Source organism: Lates calcarifer, linkage group LG23 (genome assembly GCF_001640805.2).
Source record: "Lates calcarifer isolate ASB-BC8 linkage group LG23, TLL_Latcal_v3, whole genome shotgun sequence".
In the NCBI taxonomy this organism is placed as follows: Eukaryota; Metazoa; Chordata; class Actinopteri; family Centropomidae; genus Lates; species Lates calcarifer.
The window spans coordinates 9,915,727-9,941,383 of record NC_066855.1 but is presented as its reverse complement, the minus strand read 5'-3'; the positions used below and the strand labels follow the sequence as shown (position 1 = coordinate 9,941,383).

At 38.2% G+C, this 25,657-nt stretch overlaps 1 protein-coding gene across 1 annotated transcript in view; it reads left to right on the top strand.

The window, feature by feature from the left end:
• The window catches only part of nrg3b (neuregulin 3b), a 174,210-nt gene that overhangs the window by 86,196 nt on the left and 62,357 nt on the right, over positions 1 to 25,657 (top strand). Inside the window, exon 2 of the mRNA XM_018698763.2 lies at positions 3,039 to 3,174. Coding sequence (XP_018554279.1) covers positions 3,039 to 3,174 — 136 coding nt within the window. The remainder of the gene's footprint in view (positions 1 to 3,038; positions 3,175 to 25,657) is intronic.

Sequence of the window (25,657 nt, the reverse complement as noted above, 5' to 3'; positions counted from 1 at the left end):
AGTTGTGCTTGCTGCGCTGCAGATTTTTTACCATTTCTTGCCTGTCACAGTGATGAAAAGGAAACCCATAAGAAATTGACAGCCTGTATTGCTCGAGGCCAAACATATCTGAAGATGACTTGTTCCTTGATGTGGCCAACAGTACTAAAAGAGTGGAGGTAATCCTTTAAGACTTAAGAGGTTTTTAGTGCAGATTTTCAAGAGGTAATCAGTGCAGCCTATTTGTTTGTAGACCTCACACCTGGTGAAAAATAGCAGAGCCTTTATTTTGTAGAATGACAGGTGAGAGACTTAGCACTTTTTATTCAGTTTTAAGATGGAGCTGGGCTCTGCTTTAGAGGTCAAATGAATCATTGGGTGCTGGTGTTGGTGCAATATTAAAAACCACGGGACATCTCAAAAATCAGCTGTTCCAGAAATCCTTAGCACATTTAAAATAAGCCATAATATGTTTAATTTAAGACACTTATGTCAGCCTCCCCCTCTCTGGGTGTGAAACCGGCACATTCACTGTCAGAAAAAGAGAAATCAATATACAAAAGGTGGTGCTGTAATGTGCCTCTGAGTTTTGTGGGAGCTTTGTCCCCTTGTGTTAAAAAAATAAGAGAGGAGACGTCATACATCATCTTGGATTCCCAAAGTGCTGTGTCATTGGTGCTACAGTCACCTTGTGTAGATCACATCATAGCCCTGTGCTCTGTCAACAACATGTGACAAATTAGATGATGGTGCACTTGAACCATTTTCCAAGAGAATACATCAGGAAAAGCGCGCTCTACTGGCTCTTCTTTGGTGAAAAAAGATAAAATGACAAGTTTGAAAAATAAAGTTTTTGAAACACTTGAGCACAGATAAGATTACTTGTGATACAGGTACTAAAAGGGTGTTTGGTATCTGCGTGACCTTGGCTTTTCTCATGTAAATATATCAATGGTTAGGCTTACAGCACAAAATCAATTTTCTCTTTTGTCGGAAAAGCACTTCCTCGTATGCTTAAACCTGAACCACTGACCCAACATGGCGGGCGCTGTCTTCATATATCAAACGTGTTATTTCTCACATGTGGTCACTGCTGCTGTCTGAATAAAAAGCTACAAGGGACTTTAAACACCATGACAATTATTGCCGTGGACAAGCGTACCACATGGGGGACGTTGTGTTCTATTTTCTATTATTAAAGTTGTGTCTTGGAATAGATAACCTTTTGAACAATCCACTATGGGAATTTGTGGAATTAATATTACAAGATGTAATGCAGTGTCTTTTAAAGCCTAGAGAGTGAGAGAGTCAGCTTGGGTTCGAGGCCTACTTTCATATGCATCGCACTCTAGGGGCTGATAAATAAGAGCTGATCCAAAAATTATTCTAAGGAGCAATCAAAAAAGCAAGGCATGCATCAGATACAGAATATGAAAGTATTACCTGTCTTACCTGTGAAATACATACTCCTAGATAACTTTAAAAAAAACAGAGACCCCAAATGAAGCTGAAGATATGATCTCAGCTGCTACAGTAAGTGGTTTAAATGATATCTTCCAAAGTTTTTACTCAGGCGGAGTAGAGTCTTGGTTGGCCCCAGAAGCACCACATATCTCTTTTTGTGTTCCCTCTGATCTCTCATCATCTCTTGGGCCTTACATCAAGAGCCCCAGATTTATCGATCAATGGCCATAAACAAAACACAGATTGAACTGGGCGCTGGGGCACAACAAACGGATTACCGAGTTTTTACTCAGCCGCGCGCGATTGGTCGCCAGAGCCTGAGCTGGAAAAAAGGCCATTGGCCAGCAGAGGTGCGGCACATAAAGCAGATTGGGCAACAAAGATTTGGCAGAGTCACACAAAAGGATGATAGAAATAGGCCCAGGGTGACAATTAGAAAAATCTGGTGTGTGAGCGCATGTGTGTGCCTGTGTGCATAATATAAATGGATGAAAGCAGAATCAGATGTGTAATCCAATTGTATTGGCAAGGTATTGAGCATAATACCAGTCAATCCAATTTTCAATGGTTGACTACATGATGGAGTGAAAGAGCTCCTGAGTGTTGATGTCTGTGTTACTGTATACGTATTTGTGTGTGTGTGTGTGTGTGTGTGTGTGTGTGTGTGTGTACTGTATGCACACATGTGCACTTGAGCATGAATGATTTTGATAGAATATCTGCATACATTAGCATGTGGTTGCAAATGCTAGCAGGCATTATTTATATGTTGCTGTGACCACATGCCTGACAGCTGTGCATATTTCACAGGGTGGAGAGCCCTGCATTGCAGTGCTTGTACATGGCAGCCATGCTCTTGATGTGAGAGCAGCTCAGGGTCAGACTAGAAGAAGAGAATTAAAGCCACATCACCAGGCTCATCTCACTCTCTCTCTGTTCTGCCTCTGTGTGGTGTAACATTAGCAACATGTAGTAGAACATTATTATTATTTCTGTGTTTTCCAACTGTTACCAAAAGCAGCACGCCAGGAAATTCACAGAGGAGTTGTGGTTAAACTACTTCATTTGAAACAAACAGCAGGAGTGCAGTATATATGTTTAATAAAAGCAACAAATGCAACACATACACAAAAAGCAGTGCAGTACTCAAAACAGTCATAATACTAAACCATGTTATTGCAGTCAGTAACGTGCTTTACATCATTATTTTGCTTTCCTATTGCATCAGGTCAAAGTCACAACTCTTGAGGCAGAAAATGCTAATTTTACTCAGTCCGTAATGAGGAGAGTTGTTCCTAAGGCTATCCTGCCTTTAGGCCACTGAGTTTCAGAAGTCAACAAGGAATGAAGTCTTCTCTTTCATTCTGAACAGAGTGGTCATATTAGTACAAAAATGAAAATCACTGTAGGAGAACTACAGCCATGACAGCTATGTGCAGTAGCACATCAAAGAGATTAAAGAAATGAGAAAACCTTCCTGTGTGATTTAGCTGTGATTTAAGTTGCAAAGTTGAAAGAATGAAAGAAATGACCTTTTTTTATATCAGTTTTTCTGTTCAGCTGTAACTAAATCTGTCTCTCCTTTCTGTCTCCAGCAATGGCCCCCACACTTCCTAGCCCACGTTCAGAGGTCTTCAAGCCATGTGTGGAAGACAAGGACCTGGCCTTTTGTCTTAATGAGGGGGAGTGCTCCATCATCGAAACTGTGGCTGGGGTTCACAGACACTGCAGGTGAGGGTTATGGCGCTTGTGTGCCAGTGTGTATGTGTGTGTGTGTACGTCGGAGGCATTTGGTTTCTTGCTCAGCATTGATGTTTCCTCTCTGTGCCCTTCCCTTCCAATCGCTAACCTTGGGCTCATTTTCATCCCACACGCTTTTTTTGTCCCCAGACTGACAGACTGTGTTCTTAGAGTGATGAAACACAGGAAAATCGTTGTGCAAATGCACAATCATCCAAACCGCTAACCCAGGGATCAGAGGTGCTTTGGCTGCATTAGATGCAGCTGATTCTCAGATCTGCACAACCCAAACTAGGCAAATGGAGAGAAAATGTTTCCATGCACATTCAACTAGGATGCACATGTGATCAAATGTGATCAAACCTCTATCTTCAATTGGGTCTGACAAAAGTTTTAATGTTGGTGGAAGTCTTATAAAATGGCTTTTTCCTCATGTATTAACCTTGGCATGAGTGTTGTTTGATATGACCTCTTTGGTATGAGGTACATTTTAATGGTAGGTATAAAAAAGGGGCTCTTGCAAGATCTTTCTTTGATCTTACTTAAAAGCAGCTGACTTTTTTGCCATTTTCTTTTCTTTCTTTTTTCCTTTTGTTTCCCTCCGGCAGTCACTCAAACCCTGACTGCCCGGGATAATAAATACAGGTAACTCTTGTTAATATACCCTTGATGTGCTTTGGCATATTTTATAATGTGACTGGCGTAACTTAGATGGCAAAGAAACTAATTCTATTATGAACTATTTTTAATGCCTTTGACAACATATTTGCCAACGTTAGCAAACATAAACTGTTTGTCTGTCATGCTACCTTTATTATCATTATGTTTCTTTATATATAAGGTACAGATCAGTTCATTTGTATAACGCTCAACAAAAGGTACATAGTTCTTGCAAGGAGACAGAAAAGAGGAGGAATATACAGCAGTAGACAATTGAAAGTGAATTGTACACACCTTATATTAGAGTATGCCAGGAAGCATACAGTATGTGATTGTATGTGTATTGCAGATTGATGTGCATACGTGTGCCATTAAATGTGGGTGCAAGTTCCTGATTAGACCTTCAACTTCTTTCCTCTTGATACATTGACGCATGTCTGCCCCACACCTACCCACAGCCCCATGCGCTACCAACTTCAACTCTGCAGTCGCTCTGATATATCACTTTAAAAATGCATCACTTTAAAAATACATGATAAGAAATGTTCTCTGACTGAAGAGTTGTGCTGAATTGAAAAACAGCTCATTAGTACACCTACCTGGGATTAAAGGATTTAAATCTTTATCTTAGAAAAAAATAGTGCATTATAAATGACACAGGAGCATGAGTCAAATTTCTCCAAAAAGTAAATGTTGAACAAAAGAAATTTGAAAACAGGAAATTGTGCATTTAACTGACCACTTGATTTGACAAAGGAGGAACATTTTAGTTGTAACTAGCTATGAAAAATGTAAAATTATTATTATTTTCAAAGCATAAAACGTTACTGAGTCAAGGATTCATATTCTCAACACTTGTATATTTGATGATATAATGATATATAATTTCACTGTGAGACAGCTAATTAAATGATGGGAGGGAGAGTAAGTGTGTGTTTCCTGTCAAATTACGGTGGCCGACACAACAACTTGGAACGTGCCACCTGTGTAACAGCAGTATCAAGAAACCCTGAAGACTCATGGCAACTGCCCTCTGGGCTATAATTAGTGACAGCTGAATGGCTGCATACAGGTTTCAGGATGGACTGGAGGGCCTAACCTAGAGGTCTTGTCTGCCTATTTCTTGAGCCAAGTGCCTGTTGTGTGAAAGAATGATTACAGGTTTGCAAGTTCTTTTATTGAAAGGTTGCTTTCTTTTGCTTGAGACAGGTCGAGGCAGTAAGTCAGAGAAACACTGTCACTTTACTCAGAAATCACTGCCATGTTAATGTCATCACTGCTTGGTGGAACTCCAGACAACTAGCAATAAGTAGTTTGAAAATAACAAAATTGAATCTTCTGTCTGTATTAAAGTTGCATTAATGGATTTCTGAGCCCTACTACTATTCAGAGCAGCAGTTGAAACAGTTCAAAATGTGGTATCAAACCATCATTCCTTATATTCCATTACTTAAAATAGTCCCTCTTCCAATATTCACTCATCTTTTTTTACTCTTGGTTGGTCCACCAACCCCTGAGAAAACTGTCTCCTTCTGGCTTGCAAAATGCTCAATTCTCCTCATCAGCCTTTTGTTTACTTCGGATCTTCGCCATTCCATGCTGAGCAGGTAAAGTACAGTCAGCTTGTGTTTGTTGAAAATTGCTGCTCATAGCTTTATTTCTTAGGGATTCAACCATATGGACTGACAGACCAAAACAATGGGCCAAAAGTTGCAAATACCCGTAGGGTTGCGACTGTGCTGTTATTAAATTCATGCTACAGTGTACATGTCCTCTGCTCTTCTTCCTGTTGGATATACTGTACATGGAGATATATCCAGATATTGTCGATCCACGTTCCAGAAAAAGTTGTTACTTGAAGAAATAGAAGGCAAATGGTTTACACTCAAGTTTAGGATGCTGGAGATGGAGATACTGCTGTTGATCAGTCATTCCTTCCAAGCAACGCTGGATCAGCGTCCTCATGACAGTTACTGCTCGTCTCTTCATTCTTGTTCTTAAGTAGAGAAAAGTAAGGATTTAACGATTGCTGCCTCCTTTGACGTCATCTTCTCCTCCAAGCCACAGTGCAAAGAGCATAATAGATGGCTGGATGTTTTCCAACATGAGACAAGTATAGATGTCAGAACAATCTTTAAACACTTGAATCATTGGATGAAAACACAGTTTTGAACTTGGGAATCAATTTAGTTTGTTATGAAACATTTCCCTTGCTCTCCACCCTCGCTAAAGCCCCCCCCACCCCCATGCCGGATGCTCATGTTTGCCAATGCTAATAAGGAGCCCAAAATAAACATGCAAATGTGAGTTTAAGACCTACTTCCACATCAGTGCTGTTGCTTCTTATATCCTAAGTGCCATAAATGTACAATAATTCAAAGATCTTGGGATATTTGGTGTTTGACACATGACTGTACAGAATTACTAGTGTATAGATTGTGCACCATTCTCAATCAAGGTTTTTTCCCCAAAATGCTCCTCCTTTTATTAGTAGAAAATAGCAGAAAAATGACTCAAAGGTCAAACCAAAAGTGTATTTTTCTGTTTTGACTTTTTTAGATCAGAGGTTAAACTTGTGCAGTGGCAAATGCCAAATGTGGTGGACCATGTTATTTAAAGTTATGATGCATAACATTCATAAAATGTGATTTAAACCAGTTTCAGATTCCAAAATGAATTGTTAAACTTTAACGAGACAAATATTAGTTACAGTATTCAAAACCTCCATTTGCAGTTTGCAGTGCTGTGTCAATGCAATGTCTGTTTACTTCATAGAAATCTGGTCTCTGAAATATTAAGCATCAGTTGTCAGGCACAGCACAAATCAAATGATTTTGACATTCATTCCTTATAGCAAAGAAGAGACTATAAGATGATGACACACTTTTCTTTTGCCCTGAGATGTCAGACTCACTGAGGACACAAAAGTAGAATGCATATATTCTATGAAAATATATATAAAAAAGCCAAAGGTGGAGGAATACATTATCAGGAGGTGTAGCAGAGCTGGCTGTCATACCCAATCATGTCACCTGTTTTACTATTCTTGTGTTCAGCACCACAGAACTCACACAGTTTTATGTTGGTGAGTCTGGAGAAAAAAAACTGCACTAAAGCTTCTTTTTCCTCAGGGGGAAAGTATGTCCTCAAGCCCGAGGTAAAGAATCGCCACTGGCGCATATACGGCACCCAAAATTAAATTAACATTGGGAGAGATAACACATGTTCCCATGATCCTGCGAGAACTGTTGCATAGCGTGAGAATTCATTGTCAGTATGTGACAAATAGAACCTGCGGCAGACTGCTGGGACACTTTGGCTGTGCCAGTGCAGCTTGGACCTGCCAGTGCTCTGACAGTGCCATAGAGTATACAGCTACCTCCACAACTGTCACTCCATGCATAATGGTGCATTCTGACAGCTCTGGGTGGAATAACAATAACTGCACGCAGCCACAAGTGTATTTACTTATGACTGAAATAGGTTTTAAATATTTTTTCCTCCAGATGAGAGATTCAGGTTAAAATTGTCCAGGATATTATCCACAAGAGTTTGAATAGGATTTGTTCATTTGTTTTTAAAGAAAAATAGCATTTAACTGTTCTTTGAACCATGCACTCATGCTTGAATCTGTGTGTGTGGGCAGTACAATGGCAATGATGCTAATTATCAACACCAAAATTTCAGTGCTGCTTTATCGCTACTGAAAATTTTCAAATGTGTGTTTTGTGTCATTTTGAATCATTGTGCTTAAAAAACATGGCAGCAGTTATTGGGAGGTTAATTGGTTGAGTGAAGAGTAATGCATTGCTCTGTTCTGTATGTGAGGTCTGTGAATTACAGGAAGGCATGTGTGTAATTCAGTGAAGCGGAGCTAGCCAGAGCCACTTAAAGTCCTCCCAGAGCATGAGACAAAATGGGACCTTATGGCCTCTGATAATATCTTACGGAAATAACTGTGTTGTAATTGATCATTCTGCATGGATGCCCACCATTCAGCTTAGCTCTTACTAATGATATGCCCCAACCCAAGTAATGCTCTTTCTGTATTTTTCAACACAGTTATTTCTAGCAGGTTCTAGTTAAAAAAAATAAAATAAACTAGACCTGTTCAGTGATGCAGGTTTTGACTTTGATGTGAGGGCTCAGCAGACATGTGCTCAGCAAACCAAAAGCATGCAGTTAGCCACGGTTGGAGGGCGTTGTGGAATACATTAGTTGGAATGAGGGTGCACTGCAGCTCTGGCCACCACAAGGTGTTGTGTTGTGTTGTGTTGTGGTGACACACAGCAATGGTCATAACATTGAGGCACTGAGAAGCTGTACATGAAAAAAAAAAAAAAGTGAATTCTTGATTGAGCCTTCATACATGCACAAATAACACTTACTTACATGCAGGGTTTCAGCGTAGTAAAGCAGCTATTCTTTCTGCAGTAAAATCATCCCATGCTGCAAAGTCTGTTTTTTCTTGACTTAAATGGAAATGATTATCCAGGCAAAAATTAGTAGGAAAACTGGTCTCCCTGCGCTGAAAATACTTGCCTGCTTTTCACATAATGTTTCCTAACTTGTATGGGCATTGTATCCACAACACATGACACAGAGGCTCAGTTATGTTGCGCAGATGATGCAAAGCTGCTGCAAGTAAGCTTTAAAGTTGAAACAGCTTGATGCTGCCAACTTGCCAAAGAAAAACATGAGGAGGAAAAACAATTTGTGCATGGCTACAGTTGTTTATACCCAGTAAAACAATATTACGGGTTCTAATTTATATGTGAATCCATAATAATGATATGAAAATGCGAAATCACTAGTTGAGAAGAGGGTTACATGAGAATTAAACAGAGTGCAGTCTGAATTTTAATAAATGATTTTTAACAAACACATTTTACCATATTCATCTCTGGTAAGATATTTGAATGTTTTTTTTTCTAATGTAGTGATACTGCTAGTATCAAGGACTTAGTGGTCTGTATATATAATATATCTTAAGAGAAGGTCTAAAACATGCAACCAGTATAGAAGGGTATAAATGTAGACTCAATGAGCCTATGATAATGGGTGTTTACGTATGTTTGAGTGAAAGATTTTATCAGTGCCATTCTGGCATCAGTTATAGGTTTAGTTAAAGTCAAAGAAAATGGATTTGCCCTGCCTTGCTTGATAGACACTGCACAGGCAAAGGAGATTTGTTGCTGCCTTTAATAATGATGATCACAGAAGTAAAAGTCAGACTTACCTGATGGTTTCTTTTACCATGCCTTTAGATATCCGGACATATTTCGTGGTTTTGCTTTTATTCACCTCAGCATGGAGGATGAAATCGCTATCCTCTGAGTGTGTGAGTTCTTGTGTCTTTGTGTGTGTGTGCACATTAAAAGCCTGGCAAAGCTCAAGGTAGCTCGTGTCTACTATTACCATGGTAACTTCTTCTCTCATTAGTATGAGGCCAGAAGCAGGAAAAAAATAGTTGTTGACTCACTTAGAAAGCGCCTGGTAAGGCAGTTACATTGAAATGCTCTATCATCACTTAATCCTTTGCAGTATATTTTGTGCATTGATTCTGATTGATCAGACATTAGAATAATTGTCAGCTAATGGTAAGAATGGCTGCTGTCGTGAATAATTCATAGAGAAAATTTGCACATTAGATTGCTTCATCCAAAGCTATGCTGACATAAGATATTGGCTCATATTTAAATGAACATTGATTTGTTTTATGCCCTTTCCTTCAAAACTCATCTGTGCAGATGGATAACTAGTAAAACCAGTATTTCATAAGTGCTTACGCTTTATGTCTCTGTGTATCCCAATGCCTTGGGGGACATGTTCATCTATCCTGATGAGGAAACACATGAAATCTTACAAAAAGAATGAAAAACCCCTCTGCTATTCTCTAGTCCCCATGAGGAAAAGAGTTATTTCTATTGGCACTTTGCTGTAAGGTTAAGCTTAAGGATTGGCTGGGTGTGCCTGTGTGTGTTTGTCTATGTCTCTGTGAGCCAGTTTATGTTTTTTTTTCTTTATTTTTTCCCTAGGACCCAGGAGATGTTGACAGCAGTATTAACAGAATCTGATATGACTAAATGAATCACATAAATGAAGACCACAGCCTCTTAACTTTCCCTTCCTGTTTTTCTTCCTCTCATCTTCCTTTTTCTACGGGGAGCCAGTTCAGCGATTAAATTGTCACTGCACCGTCAGACCTTGACAGGCTGCACTAATCCACGATGCTGTCGCTCCTCTGCTGATCCATCCTGCTAGGGAGGACGTTCTCCAGGCTTAAAGCCAATGGGCCATGTCCCCCACTACCCCACCCAGCTGCTGTATGAAAGCAACACAATTATAAACGTGGGAGCAGACTTACCTGTTGGCAACATACCGTGACAGGCCCATCATCTTGCCTTGGAACTGAGTACAATTGGCAGATTAAGTTTCTGATTCAAATTAATTAATTGGAAAAAAAAAATGTTGGTGCCCCCCAAATGATCAGTTTAGTACATTATCTCCTCCTTTCTGACACAACAGAGACAGTTTGCATCGTTCAGTATCTCTCAGTATGTGACTGATTATTCAAACACTTGTCTACTATGTGCAGACATTATACTTATGTCTTATTACTTATTATATGTATATATATATATATATATATATATATATAGAGAGAGAGAGAGAGAGATACACATGACTAATATCTCCATCCATGCCTCTGTCTTGGTTCTTTCAGTATTATATTTTGCATTCTGTAGGCCCGTCACAAACACTGCAGATGAAAGACTCACATGTCCATATTCAGCTAACAAAGGCTGCCTTGTTTTTCAAGCTACAGGACTTAATGAGCATGGAACAGACGTGCTGTCAAGAAATCCACCATGTCTGCAGACAATTAAAGCGTGCAAAAGGTGTTGTCTGTGATTTAAAAAAAAAAAAAACTGCACATTAAATAGCGATGCATCCGTGTGTAATTTTGTATTACAAGCTACTGGAATGTCAATTGCCCGTAAGTGACAAAACCTTTTTCAAAGTTGAACTGAATTAGATTAGTTGTTGAGAGCAGAGAAATCCTTGGTGTAATTTATGGTCTATAGGGAAAATGTGCCACAGAGGATATTTGAGTGAGTAGCCACTGACACAAATTGTTTGAGTGGTCAAACTGCAATGGGAAACATCTACCCAGTAGCCTAAAGCTATGAGCTGTTTCCACAAACAAGTTTTTAAAAAAATGGTTTTGGTCTCTTTTGAAAAATATGCACAATAGCAGCAGTATCAATATTTCCTCACAAAAAAGTCAGGAGAACTTTAATACATCTTACTCAAGAACTGAGCACAAATATATGTGCCTTTGTCGCTGCCATGTTGCCTGTGAATGTGAAATCACACAAAAAGATGAAGCATATTTCTTTTAATTCACATCATCCACATAATAAATGGATGAAACTTGAGTTTTTGCCCTCACAAACACAGTGTAAATAGTTTTCTCACCACATGTTACCACATTTACAAAGTCACAGTCATTAAGATCACAGATGAGATCACAGACAAACCAGCACATACATCAACACGGCACCTTTCCCTGCTCTCTCTTCCCCCTCATCAAATTAAGAATTTCAATAAAGTAGTGACAGAGTAACTGCTTCAAAGAGACTGCATTGGATTTGAAGGCAGCAACATAGCCCTTGTTAGTTGCTTGCAGCACTTTACTTGTCATTTCATTTGAGCTCAGCTGGTGAAGGATAACAGCTGCTTCTCATTACTGATGTTTAGACTAAATGATTTCAGTGGTGGACACAGAATAGGGACCATATAGCTACATCATCATGTTTGAGCACAAGAAAACACTTTGACAGCTGACTCCGATAACTCTGTAGCCACCACATGCTGATGCAATCTCGGGAGGTTTTTATTTTTTTATTTTTTCTCAAGGACTGTGCCTACTGTGTCTGTTACTCCGTTATTAGGCTGAGAGGATTAGACAGAAGAGGATAAGGAGAGGGACGGGTGCTAGGTGGCGTGTGATAATTACATGTATTTTTTTTATTAATAGGGAAAGAGTGGAGGAAGAGAACGTAGCTTCCTCTCATCTCAGGGGTATCAGACGGCACATTCTCCCAGATCAGGAGTTCAGGTGCAGTTTAGACCTTGTAATACACTCGTCAACTGTGCTTGTCATACAGATTGTCATCTGTACTCCACCAGAGGGAGCTCTGCTGATTTCATCATCACAGGTAGAAGCTTCATGAGAAAAGAGGCAGCTCCTTTATATTATGCTTAGGAATTTTTGGTTTCTGGTAAGGGAGTCTTAATGCTAAGGTGTTAATATTTCCATGTGTGTGTTTACATTGTAGCATATAAAGGAAATTCAGTTTACTGCACATGCAAAGGTGTTTTGTCACAGAACGGCTGTGGAATCAAAGATAGTAATTAGCCTTTATAATTATGAGTGATCATTTACACATCTACCAAACCTTAATGGGATAGGTGCTGGATACAGAAAAATCTGTAAAATAGGAGGAAGGCCTGTTTGTTGAAATGTGCCAAACTCCACCTCTATTCTGCCCAAATTCTCCCTTGTCTTCCTCATTTTTTCTCCCTGTCAGAAGTGTAGTACAGTGAGACTCAGACCTTCTCTGTTGCATCTTTTTCTGGATTTACCTGAGCTGCAGCTCGTAGATTTTATCCACAGAAGGGTGTCTAATAAGATAAACAGATCAGTAAGTTGGGAAAACACAAGGCGGTGGATTGAGCAAAATCAGAGGAGAAGAGACCACAAGCAGTAGAAAGAAGTAAGAGAAAAAACAGTAGAAATAGGTGCAGTTGATGGTGCTTAACCAAGGTGATATTTCATCATCAAACAATCTGACGTGATTCTTTATTTTTCCTGATATCTTCGTCTTAGTCGGTTTGTTTCCACAAGAGGGTTTACTTTGGTATTTCAGGGGGAGAACTGTCCATGTTTATTGATGGGAAGCCCCTGAATTGAATTTGAATTTAATTAAGTAAAGTAGCAAATGAAAAGAGACACAGAGAGGTTGAAAGAAATCCCATTGTTCCACCTCAACCTGTCTAAGGCTGAGATCAATTATCCAGCAACAGACTAGTTTATCCATGTTCTCCGGGAAACAACAAGCAAACAGGGGATAAATATTCCTTTGTCAATACAGATAGATGTCGACTATAGTACTAAAGAGCTAGGATGGAAAGGGGAGGAAGAGGAGGATGCTCTGACTGCAGAAAAAGCAGTCTAAGCAGTCACAAACATTAAAGCTAATTTGAATTCTTCCATAAGATGAAATAATTGTTTCCATATTTATTATTTGATACTTACTTGAAAATTATAACAGTGAAAAAAATCTTAAATAAATAAAATAAAATCAGGGTTAAAGACTATTCAAATATTTACAAAAAAAGCAGCCCATCAGCACTAGTTGTACTTCTCAGAAACAATGAAAGCCTTATGGAGCCTAATGTAACTAGTTAATTGATATCATGACCTGTTGATACACGGGCATTGTCTCTTCGCTCATTTTTTAACCAGACATCTAATGCATTTATGATAAATTACAAGTAAGGGTATTATAAGTTCTGAAAAGAAACATAAATTATTTTCTACAACATGACATAATAGTAGTGCAGCATTAATTATACACTGAGCTGGATGTACCATTGGGTTGAACGGTGTTAACAGAAATAGTAGAAAGTGCTGCATTTTTAAATTGAATACCTTGATCATCTTGAATTGAACATCTAATTGTTACAGAAGATTTATTTTTCTTTTAAAAACCTTACGATTATGAAACAGTGATTACATGTGCGTTGCAACCAGCAGCCAGCTCTGCTGATTCACACACATCTGATGTAACCACAGTGAATTTGAATTAAGCTGTCTGTCATGTGTGCACTCAGTTCGAGGCTAAGCCATCTTATCTATATGCAAATCTCAGTTCAGGGACCTTTTTAGAAAGCTATACAGTACAATGTATGTGTTTTCTGTGACAGAGTGCTTGACAGAAATGCTGATGTGTAGTGAGTTCATGGGCAGGCATGTTGTGCATTATGCTGCATTGGTGAATTCACCTTACACTTTACAGCTGTAAGACTGAGGCTGAAGCTGCAAGTCCCAATCAATGAGTCAGCATTTTATATATATATTGTGATATTGTGATTAATTTTAAAGCATTGCATGCAAGAAAACAAAGTTAGCAATGACTGTGAGAGCAGACATTTATGTTTGACATTGTGTCATTAAGTGGGAATTAAGAAAACTCACCTTCAACTTAAAGTGATGTTTTATTTTAGTTTTACTTGTTAAGAGAGGGAAATTCTGAGTCTGACCTCATGAATATACAGACGCTGAGATTTAATCCAGGCCTATAACCTGTTAACAAATGATCTCCGATGAATGGACATTGTAGCTAATGCTCCATGCTCTGCTTGACCTCTGGGCAACCTTTGGCATGGTGAATAATGAACTGAGGAATTGCCTTGGCATCTCTGGGACTGGCTCAGGACTGTTTATCTGTCAGTATGTTTTTGGTTTTTATTGGTGATTGTGTTACTTCTGCTTAATTTAGTGTGTGCGGTGAGCCACAAGGTTTCTTTCAGTGCCATGGCAAATCCTGCAGTGTCTGTCTAATGAGTCTCTCCCAAAATTTCCTTGAGCTAAATGCAGAAAGACACTGAACTCCTTGTCACTGGCTCTCATGTCATATCATCTCAACACAAATAAGGATGTCTCTGGCTTTTTTATCTCCACTAAGTACAGGTCTTAATTAGGGCATTTGAGTTATATTAGCACTTTTAGAACATAATAGAAAATTAATCCCATTATGCTTTGATAAATAATGAGCAATGCAAGGATCATCATTTTACAATGACACAGTTTTACCAGCATTAAAATACTTAACTGGCATTTTGTCTTTGTGATTGTCTTACTCAGAAATAAAATCAAAGCACAGAGAAAAATGAGAAATAAAAGTTTGATAAAAACTCAATAAAATCCTTTAATGTGCTTAATGTTTACAAAAGGCAACTTATATCTGTTATCAATAAATCACAACATAAGTAAACATACCTCTATTTTTTTAGCTGATGCCACAGAAAGTCCTTGATAGATGTCACCAGGCACTACTGTATTCTCTGTTTGCCTGCACCAAGAAGTTCTTTTCAGTTGAGGGAGCTGTCTGAACTCGTGACAAGAAATGGAGGAATATTGTCAAAAGTCTGTATTTTCCAAAGAGTTCAGCGGATATGAACATTTTACAGGAAATTATGACAGTGATTACATGTTTTGAAATGCCTTTGGGTCTTTGGATGCTGATGGCGCTGAAGCTTTGTTGATATTTTTGCAAGTGTGCCAGTCTCCAGCTTGTCACTGCCGTTTCTATTAATCTCAGTAAAACTCGGTTTATGAAAGGTCCTGCCATTTCTAATTAGATGTTGTCATTGTGTCGAAAACCAAAGCTTGTACAATATTTTGATATTTTGAAAAAAGGGCATCACAGAGAAGCAGGGCTTTAACTTGTCTCAACTTACTCATACTTGTTTTCACAGCCAGTACAAGTGCACTCATATGGTCCTAAGTTTTATAATTAATCAAAAGTACAGTATGTCTGCCTTGTTTTAATCTATTAGGGGGTCTACAGTTGCCGCTGTTTGTTTTTTTGTTTGTTTGTTTGTTTCGTTGTTTGTTTTGTTTTTCTTAATTTTTTTTTTTTTTTTTTTTTTTGAATAGCCGATCATTAAATTTATGTATTTATTTATCTTTGAAAACTCAAATGTCTTAATTAAATTAGAGTTGTATTAACATTGTTTAAGGAGTTAATCAGAGTTGTGTGGGCCTGTTGGATACAACAAATTAAAAATAATTAGGTCTCCTTGAATGCTTGATTGTAAAGTACTACAAACATACTACAGTGCCCTCTCTGACACACACACACACACACACACACACATACACATACACAGTCTTATCTCAGTAGTTTGCAATGAAATTCAAAAAATCATAAAAACTAAAAAACTTAGGTTACACAGTAACCACTAAATTTAATGAACTTTTTTTGCCGCTTATTGATTAAATTACCAGATGGTTGCAAACTGTTCCGTTTTGATATTCATAAAACCTTTTTTCTTAAAGAAAGTTTTTTTTCCTCTTCTTTAAAATGTTCATGTAAAGTATATTGAGGCATTTTCTGTCATGTTTATTAAATGTGTGGCTGTAAACTCAAGTCAACTCACTCACAGAACACAAGTGCATCACAGATTTCAGTTCAACGGAAGCTGTCATAAGTCTGAACAGAAGGTTAAACTTTCTAATTGATGTCCCGGTCTTCCTTAATCACTGCTTGTGTGAGAGAGCAGAGACCTGGGAAAGAGCACGACAGAGAGAGAGAGAGAGAAAGAGAGGGAGAGAGAGGAAGATTAGAGTGCCTTGACAAGGAAAGCCTTTCAAGTTTGTAGGTTTGAAGTGCTAATGACATGCAAATGTGTGCAAATGAGTGTGCACCCACCCCCTAAAAACTCTTGCTGAATACTTGAAGCTGAGTGAAATTCTGGGCTGGTGTTTGTCTATAAATAGTGAAAGTTTGGGGAAGTTGGAGTGTTTTTTACTTTATTAGCAGTAGTCCAGATCACTGTAAACCAAACAGGACTGTACGGGATTCTACAAGAAGATGTTTAGCGCAATTCATTTCCATTTGTCCACAAATAAGTCTCTCTTTTTTAGATTAATTTTAGATTAGTAAAATGTTTTTTGTGATCAATAAATACGTCACAGTTAAAAATCTAATGTACAATACATTTATGAAACAAATTAATATTAACTTGACACGAGAAATAAAGTTGCACTGAGATATACTGATAGTGATAATCTGTCTATACATGTCAGGGTGGGCTTGAGCTTGAATTTGATGAGGCTGAACTTAATTACACAAAACACCAACTGTATAATGTGGCTAAACTTTCGAGAGAGAGCAGTTTTACTGCATATGACAAGACAAATAAAGGGATGAATGAACAGATCAATGATCCAATTACCCTAGCTGACACCCAAATCCATAGACAGTGTGGAGAAAGATGGCAAACTAATCCATTTTGCAGCAGTTAACAACTTTAATAAAAGTTTGCTTGTAAAACTAAACAGTAAGTGCTGTGGCACAACAAGAGATAAGACAAATGATGGCCATAGACAAAAAGAGGCAGAGCGGAAGCACGGAGTGTGCATAACCTTAATGGTAGATTGAGAACAGCAGTTGCTTTTCAAATACTGGGGATCCACAAGAGAAAACTTTTAAAATCCATTTTCAAACTGAATCACATCAGAAAATGTACTGATTTTTTCTGGATCGCTCCTCCACACGCTAGGTGATTAGGAAAAACAGCACACAACGATGTAGCTGAGATAATCCTCCAGACTCCTTATATGCCACTGACGTCAAGACCTCTAATCTCATAGCATCCTGTGTGATCACATATGCATAATGGTGTAGAATTAATTAATATGCAATGTTAAAAAAAACCTACAGAAATAGCAGGTGAGAAACATTGATCCCCTTTAAAGGACTCTACATTCGCTGGTACACAACAGACCTCATATTATGGGTACGGCACAGAGCAGCACAAGTCAATTAGAGTGATCAAGATGGATGGATAAATCTGTAAAGCCTTCACACTACCAGATAATCTGTCCTAACCCCCACTCCCAACCAGGCCTCTAATAAGGATTTAACATTTGATCATTGGGATAGATGTATCTGGTGGAAGTTGGCACAGTTAAGCTTTGGTGAGTGCCCAGCTGTGGCTAACAATTAGATGACTGTAACATTACCTCTACAGCTGAAATGTAGTCTTAGGACTTGATAGATAAAAGCAGCAGCCAATGCAGTGTGGGTTGTCGTGGACAGCAACAAGGAGTAGTTTGCTTGATGCTCAGCTGGTTGTGGTATAACAAGCTAGTCTGTGAAATACACTTAAAAATGTGTGTCTCCAGTTCAGCAGTTACACAATACAAATTGGCAAAACTGGTGATTCTCTTCAGAAAACATTTCTTTTCCATACTAATTCAGTCAATGGTACTCTTTAGTTTTTATAGTCCTTACTGTTGTTCTATTGGTGTTGAAAAGAACACTTGCATGGGACTCCTTTTTCTTCCCACCTGCTGAAAATAAGGCAGCTATTCACTGGCAGTTATCTGTCTGTAACTTTCTCAATCCTCTGCTTTTTTCACTCTTTTACTTTGGCTCTCATAGCCATTTCAGGCTGTGCAAGTAGCATACCATGAGTTTGTGTACAAGGTGCAGGCCGCAGTGTTATATGAAATGCTATACACAGAATATATGAGGGTGTTGATGAGAACTGCTGGGAATCAGTGAAAACAGTGAGCTGAAACTCCAACTCTGTAAAAAGCTACAGAACTCAAGTTTGATTCTCAATGGGAAAAGGAGCAACCTTTTTGTATTTGATTTAAAGTTAATGTCAAATGTGTTGCTTTGTGCTTTAGTAGATACATACTTGAGTTAAAAAATTTTTCCTGTGTCAGTATTAATAGGAAAATAGGAATAGGAAAATTGCCTAGTCTATATAATGTTAAAATGTTTTGCAAACTAGAAATCTCATCAAAAGCCTTGGAGAACATTTCTTGATGGAAGTCTGTATCTCCTACCTGAAGCAAGGTGAAGTTATTTCTCTCATTGTTTCCAAGAAAAATTCTAAATGTCACCACATGCAGGTACTTCAGCTTTTTTAACTTCTGCTGAAATGACAAGTCAACAACAAATATATACACTTTGTCATCTCTTTCAAATCTTTATTCTGATCTATTAGAGATGCTTCTTGAACATTCTGAGGACTTAGCTTCACAGGCTAGTTAAAGACACCAACAAACCAATTTTGGCCTTATCTCTGTACAAGAGGGGGGACTAGATGAGACCTCATTGTAGTTCAGTAATGCTGTCTGTCCATCATAAATGTCAGTGTATGAATTTAAATGGGCCCTTAGAATTATGAAAGTTCGATTTAAGAGATCTTTGGTACTTGTTAATACTTTTTTGCTTGTCAGAAGAGAACAGTCATCTCTCCTTTGACCAAAACATATTTAAAAAAAAAAATCCAATATGAAAAATGATTAGCTGCTTCATTAACTGGAATGAACGAGTTCTGTTGCCCTCTAATTGCCAAGAAAATACAAATTCAAGTTAGCATCAAATGAGAGACAGCAGTATATTAAGAAAATAAAGCTGTTATTGTGTTGGTGGTCTTTTGCTTGTATTGTGGTGCTGCATAGACAGCTCGCGTAAAGCACAAAAATGGTTCACCACCATCATGTAGACACCATCCCCAGAAACATACTAGAAGAACAATTCTCCTCACCAGGCAAAAACTCCTGATTAATGTTCTAAATACCTCTATTTTTCTCTATATATCTGTTCCTTATTTGGCAGAGAAGCAGTTTTCAAACCACGATTAAAAAAGCTCATCAGGAACACTGAATTCTTAAAAGTGACAGACCAATTTCCAATCTCAGATCTGCTTACTTTCTCAGTATCTATCACCTCTGTAAATCTGCCTCAGAAGGCAGAACACAGTAGTACACCAAGACCACTCTAATGAAAGTAACAAATGACCTGCTATTTTCAGCAGGCCTTCGCATTAGTCCGTGTTTTCTTTTGACTCAAGTGTAGCCTTTGCTACACTGTTGGTCTTTGTGTCCTTTCAGTTTGTTGGCATCTCCCTCCCTGTCCTCAGCTGGTTTTGCTATGTATGTATGTGTGTGTGTGTGTGTGTGTGTGTGTGTGTATATATAGAACTTAAAAGATGGCCCAACAGTTCTCCTAACAGTATTACCCCAAATCGTTGATAGCTGCACTGAGGACACATTAACATCTGAAATTATGTCTGGATTACTTATTTTATCATTTTCTTTAGCAGCTGAGATAAAGAGAATCACAGAAAACCAACTCCTGCAATTCAAAGGCACCCCTAACTCCACATACACACACACACACAAATCAGTCATCCACAAATATGCAGCCCTAATATCTACACATACCAGAAAACACAAACATAATCCAGTCACTCTTAGTCTCTCTTTAGTGAGTTTCTGCAAATGCACCTATCGATTATGGCCTTGAAGGATTACTCATGCCTGCATTCAAAAGAAAAAAAAAACAGCTTGGGAACAAAAACCTTTGACAATAAGAAGCCCTCTATGTGGACAAGCTTCCCACCATTGTTAGGGAACCAGACGCTGTCTCAGTATTAAGTCCAGACTCCATTTATTTAGCACAGCATACAACCCACCTTAACTCCCACCTTGTCAGCCAGTCTCTTTTATCTACTGCCATGCAGTGTATCTTTCACTTCTCTTTACAGATGGTCCCAGTACTGCACAGTGCAGTGCACACATACAGTTACCATGGTTATATGCACAGACACTTGCTCTGGACCAATTTGTTTGAGCTTGTTATTCATTTGTTATATCGCTTTTATTTTGTAATGCATGTGTGACTGTTATGTTTGTAACGACACAAAGTTTAATTCACACTTAGGAGTTTGGAAAATGAGGAATAAGTAACTGCCTGTTCTCTGACACCAGTTTAGTCACATGTAGTTTAGCATCTGATAAATGTGCAAATGAGCTGAAATGACGAATAACAAAAAGCATCTATGTCTCAAAATACATTGATAAGACAGAAATGAGAGACAAATTAACAGTAACTGCAGGTGAGATGAACCCAGATGGCTACTAAAAGCATCTCATTCTTTTGAATCTAATTACAAGAAAATGAGCAGTTAACTTTGATAGCAGCATGTGAATTATAAAGTGAATCCAATTAAATTGAACTTAAAATGATGGACATGTGTGAAACATGTTTAAAGGAAGAATGTGTGAAAATTGTTAATAGATGATAAAAAAAAATGCAAACCAGCATAGACAAAGGTGAAGAGAGAGTGGTAATAAGCATGAATTCTGCATACATGAGGGAATGTGTGTAGGCTATGTGAAGTACATTATGTTTTCATATCTGTAAATGGCCACAGCCTGTCCTACCACATTACTGTTGTTTGCTAATGCTCGTTTTTCACCATGCAGCTGAATACATGCTGGATGAAAAGTTAGAAACACTAAAATAATGATTCTTAATGGATTAAAAACACATAAAAAAAATGTTATCAGATTCATCACAGGCTGGGAGGAATGACTGTGTCAGATCAGGAAATTAATATCACCAACAAAGAAGGCATTGAAGACATTAAACTGACAGCAGTTATGCATCTTAGGAAAACGTAGTTTGTCTGAGAGGAGATGAGGCAGGAAGGAGAGAGAAGAGGGAAACAAGAATAAAGTGGAAAATCACTTAATGCTGTTTATCACAAGGTGAGGTGAAGTGACTTTACAGTCAACTCTGGGCTGTGCAGTGCTTTTCATTCGCTAGAAAGCTACTAAAAATGTTGACAAGGTGCCGTTTCTGTTTAATGTGGGATGTTTATTCCTGTTCCCAAAACACAAATACTGGTTGCACCTGACAAACACCATGAACACCATGTAAGGGAGATGATGTAGTGTTATATAATTACTGTATACACTGATAGACCAGTAGTATATATTTCTTGTTTAAACATGTACTATTCTTGTACTGTTGTGCTGTGTACTATTTTTTGGCAGTTCACCTAACAACTTTATGTTCAATTTCTAGAAAATGTAGCAGAGGGCACTTATTTATATTTTGTGTGTAGATATTTATTCTGATCTTCGAAAATGGAGAATGCTGTGTGTTTGTGTATGTATGGGATCCCCCCCAGCTAGACAAACTGGCACCAGTTTCTCCTGGTGTTCACTGTTAAGAGTTGGTTGGTTATGGTTTGGTCCATGGTTACCGTAGGCCACTGACATTCCCTGTAGACTTCTGCTTGGATGGGTGTGTGATTTGCTTACCATGTCTTACATAAGCAATGTTTCTCTCTCTCTCTCTCTCTCTGTCTCTCTCTCTCTCTCTCACTCACTCACTCACTCTAAGGCGTTTCACTGTTGAGATCAGTTGTTATATTTCAGAGAGGATGATGGGACCAGTCCACCTCAAGTTCCCTTTGGTCCTTGTGTATGTTTCCTGATATTTTTTAAGCTACTGCCCAAAATTACATCAATTTCTAGAGTAACTGTGTCCTTTTGAAAATTAAGTTGATTGATTGATTTGTTTTTAAAATACTTGATACTTTGTCGTGATGATAGACATCATTGTACAAATGGCTACTATTATCCTGTTCTTTTCAAACACTAAAATCATATCTGTACACAGATTTGATTTTAGGTGATGAATTATTTCTTCCATGAGTCTTTCACAGAGGGAGTCCATAAACATTGAATGACACCGGGGGGTGGACAGAAAAGCATGAACACCTGAAACATACTGTATAATGCAATCTAATGCAACAGCTATGCAATAAATACGCCTTTATGAAGCTTAAGATGTTCAAAGGTTGTGACTCTTACTGAGAGTCGATTTATCTCCATGCTGATTTCTGCGGTGTTTGGTGTGTATAACCAAAACTAAGAACTACATGTTCAGTTCAACTTTCAAAATTCAAACTTCATTAACGTAACATTTATTTCACGACTATTGCATCACATTGCTTTGTACACTGTCAGTGTTAATGCTATTGTGTCCACCCCATGCTTTACCAATTAACTTAAAATAACTATACTAAATATAATCTAAAAGTATTATCAACTTTTGTATAATACTGATAATCAGATAATTCTCTTTTAACTACCAGATGCTCCAGCATGATAAGCAGGTAGTGTAGATAGTATGGTTTTAGCAGATTTGTTTTGGTGAAAACAGCTGGTCACTGCATCTGGAAATGATGTTGAGAACTATGAGACTAAACCAAAACAGTAAAGCTACGGGCCTTGAAACCAAAACAATGAGCTGAAAGATGCTACACTGCTTCACAGAGGTGAAGGGCACAGCAGTCAGATGATAATTCTCTGTGGGCTTATCTCTGTGAGCAACATTTGCCACATTACACACAGTCCATTGAACCATTGTTTATTTTAAAAAAATATCTATTAGTGCAGCTTTAATTCATCATATTAAACTTTTTTAAAATTATACTTTACTTATACTCACATTATTATTAAGGATGCACTCTAGTATATTCTGTACTCATTATTTGCACAGAAATGTGTCTAACAATAATTTATATAGACATGGATCTTCATACGTGTGTACAGATTTGACATCATGTGCTCACCTGGTCGGCCCAGCACAATGAGATATGTCACCCGAGCAAATAGCCAAACATCAATACGGCTGATGCTAATTTATATAACAAGCTGTTGCAAATGTAGGGTATCAGTATGTGAGTTGGTCTATAATATCATCTAGAAAAATATAGTTAATTGTTGCATGGTCCAAGTTGCTTACATTACTGTAGATGGGCAACTTTAAGCAAAGTGATTTGAATAAAAGCATGATTTCTGCATGTTAATGTTGCTCATTTAAAGGCAGTAAACTGGCTGAAAATGCCTCATAGATGGAAACAGTATCTTGCAGACATTACTGAAGAATCTTCTGTGCACTCCTTCAAATGTTATAGTATTATAAGTATCATATTGATATTGATTAACTTTCTTTACGCTTGTAAAGTTCCATTGTTGTGTTCCCATAGCAGCACTTCACCTGACTTGAAGACAGATTGTAATCGCTCTACTGTCAGATAGGTGCTGATGACAGCAATCAGGAAAAGTGGCAAGACTGTGGATCAGTTTCAGGACCTCATCTGAGGAGAAAGGAGATAGATAATTTAAAGCAAAGTCAGTAAGGTCAGCAGAGGAAGTAGTGGAGGAATTGAGGACAGGGCCAGTGGGTAGTTAAGAGAAAGCGCTTTGAACATCGTCTAACTTCTCGCCAAGGCGGGTGACAGAGCCGTCAGAGGGAGGAGGGTAGGGAGGTGTGAGATGATGGGGAGTGAAGAGAGATATACAGAGAATTATTTGCTGAGGTTAGAGGCACAAGATTGGAATTAGACGAAGAGGGTTGAGGCAGCAGCTGAAATAAGTGCCGATAAGGAGGTGAGTAGCAACAGAAAGTGAGAGAGGTCATCAGACAAGCCAGTCTTGAGCCACTTTCTTTCAACAACCTGAACTTGTGTTCACTCAATTTGCAAGGCCTCAGACAGCAAAGAGGCAGTCGGATTGACAGGGAAGTCCAGAGGAAAGTGAACAGAGAAGGTCAAAGGAGGTGGAGGGGCAGATAGAAATATGGATTTAGTGTAGTCAGTTCAGAGAGACAGGGTGTCAAGTGGGGGAAGTGAGATTAGGGTGAACAAGAAGGATGGAAAGATGCAACTGGCTATTTTGCCAGGTGGTGATAGTGTGAAGCATGATATACTTTGAACTTAAGCATCTTGGGAGTTAAATGGAGCAAAAAATAGCCACTAAATTGAATGTTACTATGGTGTGAAAGGGTCTGACAGAACAGTTTAAAGGAAAAATAAAATTTGCCTCTCCATCTTAATAGAAATCTATATCAGCCATCCATTTAACACTGCTGAAAGTCTATGACAAATGAGAGCTATCGATAGCACTGCAGAAAAGGGGAGAATAGCAGTCAATTTAAGGATTCATATGTTACTTTTATGCTCAAGTGCAGTTCAATTAATGGTTGACTTACAAAAGCTTTCTCAGCCATCATTATCTGCAGTAGTACTAAGTTCTGAAACGGAAGAAACTCTGAGATACTTGAGCAAAAATATGATTGAATGTGAAGATTACAACCGGGGTTTGCCTTAGAGCAATAAACACATCTGAAAATACCTTTTTCTCTTTAACAGTTGATTGTCCTTTGAATTGTACTTACTGCTAAATCTGGTTGGGTTAAATAAAACTCAAAATTAGCATAACAGTTTGATTTCCTTGATTGCTTACATTGAGACTGATTTAAAAATGCTCACGAATCACATCTGTCTTTCCCATCTCCAGTGCCTTGTCAATCGGCTTATTGTACGCAAACAAACACTGTTTATTTATGACATATGTGTATTATGCATCCCGAACATATGTTTCAATCAGCTGTTGTCTTCTCGCTGTGAGCAAATGAGAGACTTTTTCCAAGCTCTCCAGCCTCCACTGTGACTCTATCCAACCAGTGACAGCACTACTTCAAACTCAGCTGTCACTCAACATGATGAAAATGCTCGTTACACAGGAGCCTTTCTGTTAAGAGCTACACTTCAAGGACACCATTGGTTTTTGTTACATAAACAGTATGTGGATAGCTATAACCTTTGAATAATTGGAGGTAACCTGAAACAAATTAAAGCCCTTGTAAAATGACACTGCTCACCACAAGGTTAAAAAGCAGCATATAAATCTAGTAAATGCCTAAAAAAAAATCACAGTTTTTTTCCCTCAGTTTCTGCTTATTTTGGATATACACTGTATGACCAACACTGGTCATTCTCACCCCTTCCTGTTTGGAATGATTACTTGATTGTCCATTTGCTTGGTCTCCAGAAATATATGTCATGTTCAGACCTTACGCTATATCCCTGAAAAAGCTGATTCATTTTTACCCCCTCCAAAAAGTCTCTTTTTATTCTTTCTAAAAAAATATCTGTAGCTGTGATAAGAGTTTTGCTAACAAGTCTCCTAACACATACGTGTACCTGCACATGCAGTGTAATTATCCCTGAGTAATAACCATGAGCCAACTTTCACACAACAGGACTATTCAATGCATTTTGTAGGGTTTAAAGAGGCATTCCACCAATTATTCAGCCCATGAAAACCTTCTTTGGCTCTGAAGGGAACGTTCTG